The following is a 14,534-nucleotide window of genomic DNA, read 5'->3' on the forward strand; positions in this document are numbered from 1 at the left end:
TGCCCCCTCCAGCACATCACTAACCAGGACGTGGCTTCCCCATGGTCCATAACCATCCTCATCGCTATAAATGCTGTCCTCTTATTGAGTAGTATGACCACCCCCCCCCCCCCCCCCCCCCCCCCCCCTAGCCCTCGTCCCGCTGTACGAATGGTAGATCTGTCCCACCCAGCTCTTTCTTACCCACAGTCAGCCCTTCTCCCTCAGGTGTGTCTCCTGGAGGAAGACTATGTCGGCTTTTCTACTTTTCAAGTGGGCGAAGACTCTGGGGGCAGGATTCTCCGTACTGCTAATCGGCCAATGGGATTTCCCATTGCGGATAGCCCCCCACCATTGGGAAATCTCCGGCTTAACGGTGAATCCCGACAGCGGAGCATCCAGCCATGATCTTTTCGCAGGGCCATTAAGTCCCCTGATGTCCCAGGTGACCATTCAGATGTGGGCCTTCTGTATCCCCTCCACCCCCAAACACAGCCTTTTAGTCTCACCTCTCAGGAGTAGCAAGGACGAGTCCACTGTACACCCTCGATAGGTCTCTCAGATTGAAGATGTAGTGAAATTTTGAAGGAGTTGGAGGCAGGCTCTGTACAATCAAATTGTACAACTCTAGAGTAGCGGACGTCATCTTAATGCAAATAGCTTGGAGTTCTTCTGTGAAAGTCTGCAGAACAGAGAGACTACTTTGAGAACACAACACTCCTCTCCCTTCTTTTTGTGCCTCTTCCAGTTGGGAAAACACAAATGGTCAAATAGGAAGCACATATCTCACTTTACTGGGGTCACATTCATTGAGGTAATCAATTGTTGCACAGTGGGCTAAACAGCTGGCGTGTAATGCAGAACAATGCCAGCAGCGCGGGTTCAATTCCCGTACCGGCCTCCCCGAACAGGCACCGGAATTTGGCGACTAGGGGCTTTTCACAGTAACTTCATTGAAGCCTACTTGTGACAATAAGCGATTATCATTATTATTTTGCGCTGTGCCCGCAGTGCCCCCACTCCCGGGGATTTCCCGATGGCGTGGGGCTGCTCACAATGGGAAACCCGGCTGGCGGGGGGGAGAATCCCACCCGGTAAATTTACATTTGTTTTATTTTACTTTCTTTGTCTTTTTTCTTTCTCAAACCCAATATTTCTTTCCTTTTCTTTATTTCTCTGATTGGACATTGGATTCACCTACTCTAATTCACCCACCCTCTCTGTCCTTCCTTTACTCATTCCTCAGTACTTGGATCACATTGTTAAAGCTGTTGTCCCGTTGATTACCAAATGCCCCATTTCTCTCGCTTTGTCATTAGCAGCTTGCAATTCCAGTAAAAAACATTTTGGGCTGAGGTCACTGTCACTGTGTACACCATGCGATGTCCCTCCCCCTCCATCAAATTCAGCAGCAATATTTTATTTAGGTAAGCAGTCAGCCTTGGTCAGAGAGGTTGCTGGGAGCACTCCCATCACAGTCCAGCCCTTTCCCAGCTAACTCAGGAACCTTCCATTGGGGCATTTCGAGTTCCATGATTCAGATTCTCTAAAGAACCATCAAGAGAGGCCTCTTGAACCTACTTTCGGTACTCAATTCCTGCAAAAAATCTGAATCATTTGCAAGATAGAGGAAAACATTGCTCTTTAATAGAAGACTTTCCGCCAAAAAGAACAACATATCAATCTTTTTTTTTTCAAATACTTACTAATGTGTGCCCTTTCAGAATTGAAGCATAAATTGAAAACAGTGATTCCTCCGCTGGGAATGTTACGTTGAAAACACAAAAAAGCGAGATAAATCTAGGATCCACTTCATTCCGTCCACCTCCTGCTTTCCCCATTGCAGCAACAAAGCCCAGGTCCTTCAGAATCTTATAGTTCAGTTCCTTAGCACGATCGTACATTCCACCTTTCTCCAAGAGAAGTTTCAGCAGGGCTATGGGTTGCTGCGTGCCATATTCATCAACCTGGTTTTAAACAATCAACAAAGCTAACTGAACTTTGAAGCAAAAGAAATGATTTTAGGAAGAAATCATCTAAATTAGGCAGGAAGTGCTGAATTACTGACACACTAAATGTATGACCACATTCCCGAAAAACTCTTATAGATAACGAAGGGGTAAATTCAATGCTTCAATGGGGCGGTATGGTGGTTAGCACTGCTGTCTCAGAGCGCCAGAGACCCAGGTTCGATTCCCGACCTCGGGTGGCTGTGCAGAGTCTGCACGTTCATAGAATTTACAGTGCAGAAGGAGGCCATTCGGCCCATCAAGTCTGCACCGGCTCTTGGAAAGAGCACCCGATCCAACCACACATCTCACCCTATCCCCATAACCCAGTAACCCCACCCAACACTAAGGGCAATTTTGGACACTAAGGGCAATTTATCATGGCCAATCCTCCTAACCTGCATGTCTTTGGACTGTGGGAGGAAATTGGAGCACCCGGGGGAAACCCACGCAGACACGGGGAGAATGTGCAAACTCTGCACAGACAGTGATCCAAGCTGGGAATCGTACCTGGGACCCTGGAGCTGTGAGGCAACTGTGCTAACCACTATGCTACCGTGCTGCCCGTGTGTGCGTGGGTTTCCTCCCGGTGCTCTGGTTTCCTCCCATAGTCTAAAGATGTGCAGGTTAGGTAGATTGACAATGCTAAATTGCCCCTAGGTGGGGTTACGGTGATAGGGTGGCGGATTGGGCATGGGTAGAGTGCTCTTTCAAAGGTTCAGTGTAGACTCGATGGGCCGAATGGCCTCCTTCTGCACGGCAGGGATTCTATGATTCGAATTCTGCAACATGGGCGTGGTCAGTGTGTCCAATTCACAAGCCACCTGATTTTCAATCCACTACCTTTCGGGAAGGATGATGGTGTCGTGTGATGTCTCTGGACTAGTAACCCGGAGGCTCTGGAGACAAGGGTTCAAATCCCACCACAGCTGGTGGGAGTTAAATTCAATCAATAATATCCGGAATTGAAAACTAGTTTGTGCACTAATGGTGACAATGAAACTATCATCAATGATCATAAAAACCCAGAAACTAATGTGTAGCCATTCCTGGTCAGGCCTACATGTGACTCCAGTTCCACAGCAGTATGGTTGACTCATAGCTCCTCTCAGAAATGCCTGGTAAGCCACTCTGTCCACATCGAGAAAGCACTAAGGACCAGCTGATTATCATCTTCAGCACCCTGCAGCATCTTCCCATATATGTCTCTACTGTTACTTGGACTCTCCTAATCCTGGCATTCTCTTCCTAACTGTACTGTGGGTGTACCTACATCGGGACGGTGGCTCAGGAAGGACAGCATTAGGATTGGCTGGCCTTGTCAGCAATGCTCACGTCCCATGAAAGAATAATTTTTAAAAATAAGCGTTATTTCTGTTTTCAGAATTGTTGGTCTTACAGTTTTCAGAAGTGATCCTTTCCCTGGAAATGGAAAGAACATTCTGTGTGAACCATGGGACCCATTCCTTGTTGGTCTTCCAGTGTTGGTACACTGTGGGCTCAGCATCTGTGGTACTCAACTGTGATGTTCTGTTCCATGTGCTGTAGGACTCCATTCGATTGGAGAAGAGTACATTCTTTCTCGCTTTCCATAGAAAGCAGGAGAATGGCACTCAGAGGCTGATGTAACCCAACAACGAGACAAGCGTCTCTGAACTCTAGCTATTGATCCTGGGGAACTGTGTCGTATCTCCCTGTCTGCTATTGGTCATCCTCACTGGATAATGGCGCCAGGTGGGACAATATGGAAGGCAGGTGGGAAAGTGGAGATGTATATCAGCCGTAATGATATTGAATAGGGGAGCAGACTCAAGGGGCCTCATGGCCGACTGCTGCCCTTATTTCTCATGTATTTCTGAGCAGGAATGCACCCTGGTCAGTATGATCGGTGCTCCACCTCATTCACATGAGCTGGTTTTATCTCCCCTCTCTCATTGTAATAGTATTTTTAAATGGTTGTTGTTAAAGATTCAGAATATTTTTGAGTAAACTGAAATGTCATGATTGTGACAATATGTATATTGTATGGCAAATGAAGGGTTAACAATTTAATGTGAATGCTTCCAATCACTAGATGGTGATCAAGAGAATAGATGTGAATCATGTGATGCCCTTGATTCGGGGAGTAGGTGATTAGGCAGGATAGAGAGTAGTCGTGTTTTCAGAAGCTCTGTAGATAGAATCGTAGTTTAGTTTATTTATCATCCTTTGTAACTTAGTAAGAAGTTCAATCTCTTTCAGTTGTAGATTTAATAAATAAGCTTTGTTTAAAACATAGCTGGATGTCCTTTCTACGATTCTACACATCAAAGCCATCCTCATCCAGAAAGCAAAGAACATCACAATGATCACAACAAATTATAACCTAAAGGATAAATAATGGGACAATCTGTTAAACATTTTATATATCCAATTGTTTCCACACCTTCTATGTGAAAGTTTACTTCTTTCTCTTCATTGTCTGATTTGTGATAAATGCACATGTATCCCACTTACCCGTGGCATGTTCATGTCATCAATGAAGACTAAGAGACGTTTCCCCATGGGCGGGCCGTAGGTGACTTTGGTTCTTTTCTCTACATTTGCCTCGAGGTTTCTTTGTACATCCATCGAGGTGGTCCGAGAGGAGAAGTTGATTGTCAACAACAGCTAAATGGTCAAGAAAATGTATTTGAAACTCCTTTAACTGCCAAACTAAAATGAATGACAGCTATAGAGAAAGATTGGAGCAATCATAAAATGTTACAACACAAAAGATGGCCATTCAGCCCATCATGCCTGTGTCATAGAACATAGAACATTACAGCGCAGTACAGGCCCTTCGGCCCTCGATGTTGCGCCGACCTGTGAAACCACTCGAAAGCCCATCTACACTATTCCCTTATCGTCCATATGTCTATCCAATGACCATTTGAATGCCCTTAGTGTTGGCGAGTCCACTACTGTTGCAGGCAGGGCATTCCACGCCCTTACTACTCTCTGAGTAAAGAACCTACCTCTGACATCTGTCTTATATCTATCTCCCCTCAATTTGAAGCTATGTCCCCTCGTGCTAGACATCACCATCCGAGGAAAAAGGCTCTCACATGTCCACCCTATCCAATCCTCTGATCATCTTGTATGCCTCAATTAAGTCACCTCTTAACCTTCTTCTCTCTAATGAAAACAGCCTCAAGTCCCCCAGCCTTCCCTCATAAGATCTTCCCTCCATACCAGGCAACATTCTGGTAAATCTCCTCTGCACCCTTTCCAATGCTTCCACATCCTTCCTATAATGCGGCGACCAGAATTGCATATAATATCCAAATGCGGCCGCACCAGAGTTTTGTACAGCTGCAACATGACCTCATGGCTCCGAAACTCAATCCCTCTACCAATAAAAGCGAACACACCGTACGCCTTCTTAACAACCCTCTCATCCTGAGTTGCAACTTTCAGGGATCTATGTACATGGACACCGAGATCTCTCTGCTCATCCACACTGCCAAGAATCTTACCATTAGCCCAGTACTCTGTCTTCCTGTTATTCCTTCCAAAATGAATCACCTCACACTTTTCTGCATTAAACTCCATTTGCCACCTCTCAGCCCAGCGCTGCAGCTTATCTATGTCCCTCTGTATCTTGTAACATCCTTCTGCACTGTCCACAACTCCACCGACTTTAGTGTCATCTGCAAATTTACTCACCCATCCTTCTACGCCCTCCTCCAGGTCATTTATAAAAATGACAAACAGCAGTGGCCCCAAAACACCACTAGTAACTGGACTCCAGTCAGAACACTTCCCATCAACCACCACCCTTTGTCTTCTTCCAGCTAGCCAATTTCTGATCCAAACTGCTAAATCACCCTGAATCCCATGCTTCCGTATTTTCTGCAGTAGCCTACCGTGGGGAACCTTATCAAACGCTTTACTGAAATCCATATACACCACATCAACTGCTTTACCCTCATCCACCTGTTTGGTCACCTTCTCAAAGAACTCAATAAGGTTTGTGAGTCATGACCTACCCTTCACAAAACCGTGTTGACTATCTCTAATCAAATTATTCCTTTCCAGATGATTATACATCCTATCTTTTATAAACCTTTCCAAGATTTTGCCCACAACAGAAGTAAGGCTCTGAGAAAGACCTATCCCATTTAGTCCCACACAGCAGCTTTCGGCCCACTATCCTAAATGTCAAACTGCCTTTTGAACGGTCTATGGAATCTGATCCCACCACTCTCTCAGGTCGCATACTCCAAATCTTTACAAGCCTCTGTGTGGAGAAATGTCTCTTAATTTCACCTTCAGTTCTTTTGATTTCATTTTCATTTCATTTCATTGTGTCAATCATTTTAAATTATGTCCTTTGCTTACCATCCTTGTTTCCCTCTCCTTGTTCCATCAAGACTCCTCACTACTTTGAATGCCTCTATCAAATCTCCCTTTCAGCTTCTCTCTGCTCTATGGAGAAGACTCTCAACCTTTTCTGTAATTTGGATCTCCCGGTTTGTCCCAACATCAACCCCACCCATTCCCCACGTGGCCACTGTCCTTTGTTGCTCAGTTCTGCTCCCAATGAGCTCTGACCTCTGTTCTCTATGTAACCCAAAGAACAAAGAAAAGTACAGCACAGGAACAGGCCCTTCGGCCCTCCAAGCCTGTGCCGACCCTGCTGCCCGACTAAACTCCAATCTTCTACACTTCCTGGGTCCGTATCCCTCTATTCCCATCCTATTCATGTATTTGTCAAGGTGCCCCTTAAATGTCACTATTGTATTCTGCTATCCTACCTCTGCCACTATTAACACCCGTCATACCCAAATGGCACCATTAACAACCCCTTTGGCTCATGTTGTGATATCTTTGTTAATCTCGCCTTAACTCTGACCTGTCAATGATTTTCCATTCCGCACCATCCCCTCTCCAAAATAATTCTGCACATTCTATCACTTTTTGGATCTGTGGGTCATATGGATTCAAAACGGTCAATGTGTTTCTCTCCACAGATGCTGTAGGACCTGCTGAGTTGAAACAGAATTTTCTGTTTTATTTCAGATTTCCAGCATCCGCAGTATTTTGCTTTTATTTAAGGAAAGGAATGGTCCTAGTGCACCAACCCCTGGACAGGCCCATTGCAAACCTGGCTACAGGAAGTGACAGAGCGCAGAGGCAGTAACAGCCTGGTACGTACATTAACATCGGTGTTCAGATTCTTAAGGAAGTTCTGTGTTGTAGCTGTCTTGGAAGTACCAGATTCTCCCACAAGCAGTACAGGATGTTTAATTTTCACCATCTGTTCAAGCAGCCAACTGACTCGTGTTGTATCCACAGTCGGAACTAGGAATGATTGCGCAAAGTTTAAACGGAGCAAAACATGCTCATTTATTTCAATATTTACATATATTAAAAAGCTTACATCTAAGAACACTTCCCGTAACAGCCTCCCCGAACAGGCGCCGGAATGTGGCGACTAGGGGCTTTCCACAGTAACTTCATTTGAAGCCTATTTGTGACAATAAGCGATTTTCATTTTCATTCATTTCATTTCATTTCATACTTCCTGTCAATTTTCCTGTGGTGATGAGTCTAAGAAATTGGTATAGATAGTTCACTATATATATATCTGGTATATTATTTGTATCCCCGAGATACTGCAGGGCATCTCTTGAAAGAACAAGTAGCAATTACAGTGTGACAGGTTCGTATAGGCAGATTCCATTAAAAATGTTGACATGGGAATTTGTATTAAAAAAATATATAGGCAAGAGCTGAAATAATGGCTTGAAAATGTCCTGGAAATAACAATGGCCTCTCCTGCACCAATTACCCTCCTTACTCACGTCCACTTCACTTGAGGACTACACTGGACACCACCACCGTGGAAATGCAAAATGTAAAATAGATCTACCCCAAATTACATAATTTTACTTACCCTTTATAATGTAAATTGAAATGTTTATTTATATAATTTAATTATACAGCTTGCTTGTGCTCATCAAATACTCCCAGGACTGGTAAATGTCTCATTTATTGCCCATCCCTTATCGGCTTGGCAGAGGTGGTGGTGGTGAGCAGCTTTCTTCAATGGCTGCGGGCCATGTGTGTAGGGAGGGAGTTCCTGGATTTCCCAGCGACAGTGAATGAATAGCGATATCATTCCGCCTCAACGTGCTGTGTGGTTTGGAAGGGGAGCTGCAGGTGGCGGCGTCCCCACCAGTTAGGGTTCTGGTCAATGGTAACTCCCAGTTTGTTTTTAAAGCTATTATAAGAATCTTTCTTAATGTCACAAGTAGGCTTACATTAACACTGCAATGAAGTTACTGTGAAAATCCCCTAGTCGCCACATTCCTGTAGCCAATGATGATAGTGAGATGAGGAATAGGGAGAGAGAGCAATTAAACACGTGGCTACAGGGATGGTGCAGGCGGGAGGGATTCAGATTTCTGGATAACTGGGGCTCTTTCTGGGGAAGGTGGGACCTCTACAGACAGGATGGTCTACATCTGAACCTGAGGGGCACAAATATCCTGGGGGGGAGATTTGTTAGTGCTCTTTGGGGGGGTTTAAACTAATGCAGCAGGGGCATGGGAACCTGGATTGTAGTTTTAGGGTAAGGGAGAATGAGAGTATAGAGGTCAGGAGCACAGATTTGACGTCGCAGGAGGGGGCCAGTGTTCAGGTAGGTGGTTTGAAGTGTGTCCACTTCAATGCCAGGAGTATACGAAATAAGGTAGGGGAACTGGCAACATGGGTTGGTACCTGGGACTTCGATGTTGAGGCCATTTCGGAGGAATGGATAGAGCAGGGACAGGAATGGATGTTGCAGGTTCCGGGGTTTAGGTGTTTTAGTAAGCTCAGAGAAGGAGGCAAAAGAGGGGGAGGTGTGGCGCTGCTAGTCAAGAGCAGTATTACGGTGGCGGAGAGGATGCTAGACGGGGACTCATCTTCCGAGGTAGTATGGGCTGAGGTTAGAAACAGGAAAGGAGAGGTCACCCTGTTGGGAGTTTTCTATAGGCCTCCAAATAGTTCGAGGGATGTAGAGGAAAGGATGGCGAGGATGATCCTGGATAAGAGCCAGGCGTTGGATTTGGAGGTAGGAGAGCACTTTGGGGACAGTGACCACAATTCGGTGACGTTTACGTTAATGATGGAAAGGGATAAGTAGACACCGCAGGGCAAGAGTTATAGCTGGGGGAAGGGCAATTATGATGCCATTAGACGTGACTTGGGGGGGATAAGGTGGAGAAGTAGGCTGCAAGTGTTGGGCACACTGGATAAGTGGAGCTTGTTCAAGGAACAGCTACTGCGTGTTCTTGATAAGTATGTACCGGTCAGGCAGGGAGGAAGGCGTAGAGCGAGGGAACCGTGGTTTACCAAAGAAGTGGAATCTCTTGTTAAGAGGAAGAAGGAGGCCTATGTGAAGATGAGGTGTGAAGTTTCAGTTGGGGCGATGGATAGTTACAAGGTAGCGAGGAAGGATCTAAAGAGAGAGCTAAGACGAGCAAGGAGGGGACATGAGAAGTATTTGGCAGGTAGGATCAAGGAAAACCCAAAAGCTTTCTATAGGTATGCCAGGAATAAGCGAATGACTAGGGAAAGAGTAGGACCAGTCAATGACAGGGATGGGAAGTTGTGCGTGGAGTCTGAAGAGATAGGCGAGATACTAAATGAATATTTTTCGTCAGTATTCACTCTGGAAAAAGATAATGTTGTGGAGGAGAATGCTGAGACCCAGGCTAATAGAATAGATGGCATTGAGGTACGTAGGGAAGAGGTGTTGGCAATTCTGGACAGGCTGAAAATAGATAAGTCCCCGGGGCCTGATGGGATTTATCCTAGGATTCTCTGGGAAGCCAGGGAAGAGATTGCTGGACCTTTGGCTTTGATTTTTATGTCATCATTGGCTACAGGAATAGTGCCAGAGGACTGGAGGATAGCAAATGTGGTCCCTTTGTTCAAAAAGGGGAGCAGAGACAACCCCGGCAACTATAGACCGGTGAGCCTCACGTCTATAGTGGGTAAAGTCTTGGAGGGGATTATAAGAGACAAGATTTACAATCATCTAGATAGGAATAATATGATCAGGGATAGTCAGCATGGCTTTGTGAAGGGTAAGTCATGCCTCACAAACCTTATCGAGTTCTTTGAGAAGGTGACTGAACAGGTAGACGAGGGTAGAGCAGTTGATGTGGTGTATATGGATTTCAGTAAAGCGTTTGATAAGGTTCCCCACGGTAGGCTATTGCAGAAAATACGGAGGCTGGGGATTGAGGGAGATTTAGAGATGTGGATCAGAAATTGGCTAGCTGAAAGAAGACAGAGGGTGGTGGTTGATGGGAAATGTTCAGAATGGAGTTCAGTTACAAGTGGCGTACCACAAGGATCTGTTCTGGGGCCGTTGCTGTTTGTCATTTTTATCAATGACCTAGAGGAAGGCGCAGAAGGGTGGGTGAGTAAATTTCCAGACGATACTAAAGTCGGTGGTGTTGTCGACAGTGTGGAAGGATGGAGCAGGTCACAGAGGGATATAGATAAGCTGCAGAGCTGGGCTGAGAGGTGGCAAATGGAGTTTAATGTAGAGAAGTGTGAGGTGATTCACTTTGGAAGGAATAACAGGAATGCGGAATATTTGGCTAATGGTAAAGTTCTTGGAAGTGTGGATGAGCAGAGGATCCAGGTGTCCATGTACATAGATCCCTGAAAGTTGCCACCCAGGTTGATAGGATTGTGAAGAAGGCCTATGGAGTGTTGGCCTTTATTGGTAGAGGGATTGAGTTCCGGAGTCAGGAGGTCATGTTGCAGCTGTACAGAACTCTGGTACGGCCGCATTTGGAGTATTGCGTACAGTTCTGGTCACCGCATTATAGGAAGGACGTGGAGGCTTTGGAGCGGGTGCAGAGGAGATTTACCAGGATGTTGCCTGGTATGGAGGAAAAATCTTATGAGGAAAGGCTGAAGGACTTGAGGTTGTTTTCGTTCGAGAGAAGAAGGTTAAGAGGAGACTTAATAGAGGCATACAAAATGATCAGGGGGTTGGATAGGGTGGACAGTGAGAGCCTTCTCCCGCGGATGGAAATGGCTGGCACGAGGGGACATAACTTTAAACTGAGGGGTAATAGATATAGGACAGAGGTCAGAGGTAGGTTCTTTACGCAAAGAGTAGTGAGGCCGTGGAATGCCCTACCTGCAACAGTAGTGAACTCGCCAACATTGAGGGCATTTAAAAGTTTATTGGATAGACATATGGATGATAATGGCATAGTGTAGGTTAGATGGCTTTTGTTTCGGTGCAACATCGTGGGTTGAAGGGCCTGTACTGCGCTGTATCGTTCTATGTTCTATGTTCTATTCCGGCGCCTGTTCGGGTACACAGAGGGAGAATTCAGAATGTCCAAATTACCTAACAGCGCGTCTTTCGGGACTTGTTGGAGGAAACCGAAGCACCCGGAGGAAACCCACGCAGACACGGGGAGAACGTGCAGACTCCGCACAGACAGTGACCGAAGCCCGGAATCGAACCTGGGACTCTGCCGCTGTGAAGCAGCTGTGCTAACCACTGTGCGACCGTGCCACCCGTTGATAATGACGGGGTTCCAAAACATACGGTTAAATAATCCTTTGTTGGAGTTGTACATTGCCTGCCATTTGAGTGGTGTGAATGTAACTTGCCACTTATCAGCCCAAGCCTTGATGTTGTCAGCTGTTGCTGCACATTGGCATGGACTGGCTCATAGACTATCTGAGGAATTGCACATTTCTGAACACCATTTCTGAACATCCCCATTTCTCAACTTAAGATGGAGGGAAGGTCATCAGTGAAGCATCTGAAGATGGCAGGACCTAAGATATTTATGGTGAATCTCAATATGGCACTGCCAGGGTGTCAAGGGGCAGTTCCAGTGTTCCAGGGGGCACTGCCAAGGTGTGAGGCCTGAGAGGGGGCCTTAAAGGGGGAGGGCCTTCGTCGACCTTGTAGTGGGGTCGGTCACAGTGATAGGCAGAGGGCTGATTCCTGGGAGTGGGGGAGTGTATCTGGTGAGTGGGGGGTTTGGGTGGTCGGGTTGTCTGAAGATTTGGGTCTTGCACTTCCGTTTCCTGGCAGGAATATCCCCAAGCTCCAAAGAAAATGATGTAAGTGTGGGAGGATTGCTATGGAAATGGCACAGGAACAGCTGGTGAGATTCTCACTGGTTTTGCTGGCAAAATAACACTTTTTGGAAGAAGTCCACCCATTATCCTGGGGACCACCTGCAGTGATGTCCTGGAGCTGAGATGATTGGTCTCCATCACCACACCCATCTCCCTTTGTGCCGGGTACGACTCCGACCAGCGGAGAGTTTCCCCTGATTACCATTGGCTCCAGTTTAGCTCGGGCTCCTTGATGCCACACTCGGTCAAATGCTGCCTTGATGTCGAGGGCAGTCACTCCCACCTCACCTCTGGCCTTCAGCTCTTTGTCCATGTTTGAACCAAGGCTGTAGTGAGGTCAGGAGCTGAGTGGCGCTGGCGGAACCCACATGAAACATTGGTGAGCAGGTTATTGCTGAGTAATGCTGCTAGATAGCGCAGTGAATGACATCTCCATCACTATGCTGATAGTTGTCCTGCTTTTTGCAGGCGGGACATACCTGGACAATTTTCCTCATTGTCAGTAAATGTCAGGTTGTAACAGTGCCGATAATATTTCCCTGCCCCACCATCTATGTGGTATTTTCCAATCCCCACACCAGCCGCCCTCAGAATATGAGGAACATTGCCAACTTTGAATAAGTTGAGTGAGTGGGCAAACGAATGGCTGGTGTGGTATAATTTGGATAAATGGAGATTATCCGCTTTGGTAGCAAGAACGGGAAGGCAGACTATTATCTGAATGGCCATAAATTGGGAGAGGGGAGTGTGCAACGGGACCTGAGTGTCCTTGTGCACCAGTCGCTGAAGGTAAGCATGCAGGTGCAGCAGGCGGTAAAGAAGGCAAATGGTATGTTGGCCTTCATTGCGAGAGGTTTCGAGTACAGAAGCAGGGATGTGTTGCTGCAATTATACAGGGCTTTGGTGAGGCCACACCTGGAGTATTGTGGGCAGTTTTGGTCTCCTTCTCTGAGGAAGGATGTTCTTGCTCTCGAGGGAGAGCAGCGAAGGTTTACCAGACTGATTCCAGGGATGGCGGGACTGATGTACAGAGAGATTGAAATCGGTTTAGATTGTATTCGCTGGAGTTCAGAGCAATAAGGAGGTTCTCATAGAAACCTGTAAAATTCTAACAGGACTGGACAGGGTAGATGTGGGAAAGATGTTCCCGATGGTGGGGGGGCGGTCCAGAGCCAGGGGTCATAGTCTGAGGATTCAGGGTGGACCATTTAGGACAGAGATGAGGAGAAATTTCTTCACCTAGAGAGTGGTCGGCCTGGGGAATTCATTACCACAGGAAGTAGTTGAGTCCAAAACATTGTATGGTTTCAGGAAGCAGTTAGATATTGCACTTAGGGTGAAGGGGATCAAAGGATATGGGGGAAAGCAGGATTAGGCTATTGAGTTGGATGATCAGCCATGATCATAATGAAGGGCGGAGCAGGCTCGAAGGGCCGAATGGCCTCCTCCTGTTACTATGTTTTCTACATTTCTATGTTTCTATTAATGATGCACTAGATTTGTATTTTCAGTTGATGCCCACAATTTAATCCAAACTATCGCATAAAGGACCCTGACAACAGCAGATATTCTAAACTTAGATCCGAGCCTTCCAGATCCAGTATCAAACACATTGCAGGAAGATAGAAACTTACCAAGAATGTCTATAAATTTGACTTGAGGATCATGGACATATTTAGTCACCAGCTTGCTCCAGGGAATCCATTTCAGTTTCACATCATCAAAGTGGAAGTCGTAAAGAGTTGGCAGGTGACCTACAACAAATACAAAAGTTCAATTTCAAGAATGTAACATTACTGAATAACTGGTGTTAAAACTCTCAGATTCCTGGAGGCCCACTTACCGAGACACTAAATACGGAATTTGCAGGAGGACTTAAGCAAGGAAATTAAACGTTTGTCAGAGATTTAAGTTGAAATGCAACAAACTAATTACATAAAAGCAAAATACTGCAGATACTGGAAATCTGAAATAATTGGTATTCTCATTTTTAATTTAGACGAACAGGGAGGAATATACAGTCGCTTCATGTCCCTCTGAGGACTCCCACCACTCACTGTTCCCAAATACAAACCCTTCAGCATCAGTGACACTGACTGAGCAACTGAGGATAAATCTCCATTTCTTAAATTTGTTGGCCAGTGTATCCATTAGTTCTCATATGTGCCCACTGTGTTTCTGATAACTGCACCCTCTTCCAGACATTGCATCCCCCCCCAGGCCTCCCAATTGAAAATGAACCTTCCTTGTCCCAGCCAGCATTTCAAAATCCGATCCTGTCTCTCTGTAACGCCCCGGTGCACAGCAACCACTCTGCCGCTCGCTGGTGGCTGCCAAGAATTCCGCCCCAATGTTTGATACACTCACTGGAGGGACTGCTCGAAGCAGTAGAGGCCCCGTTAAGATGTG

General features: G+C 46.1%; 1 protein-coding gene across 4 annotated transcripts in view; it reads right to left on the minus strand.

The window, feature by feature from the left end:
• The window catches only part of dnah10 (dynein axonemal heavy chain 10), a 704,002-nt gene that overhangs the window by 307,639 nt on the left and 381,829 nt on the right, over positions 1–14,534 (minus strand). For all 4 annotated transcript variants that reach the window (XM_072511049.1, XM_072511141.1, XM_072510964.1 and 1 more), the window contains 5 exons: positions 13,760–13,879; positions 7,168–7,313; positions 4,485–4,637; positions 1,686–1,946; positions 489–661 (listed from right to left, as the gene is read on the minus strand). In XM_072511049.1, coding sequence (XP_072367150.1) covers positions 489–661; positions 1,686–1,946; positions 4,485–4,637; positions 7,168–7,313; positions 13,760–13,879 — 853 coding nt within the window. The remainder of the gene's footprint in view (positions 1–488; positions 662–1,685; positions 1,947–4,484; positions 4,638–7,167; positions 7,314–13,759; positions 13,880–14,534) is intronic.

This window comes from Scyliorhinus torazame, chromosome 1 (genome assembly GCF_047496885.1).
Source record: "Scyliorhinus torazame isolate Kashiwa2021f chromosome 1, sScyTor2.1, whole genome shotgun sequence".
NCBI lineage: Eukaryota > Metazoa > Chordata > Chondrichthyes > Carcharhiniformes > Scyliorhinidae > Scyliorhinus > Scyliorhinus torazame.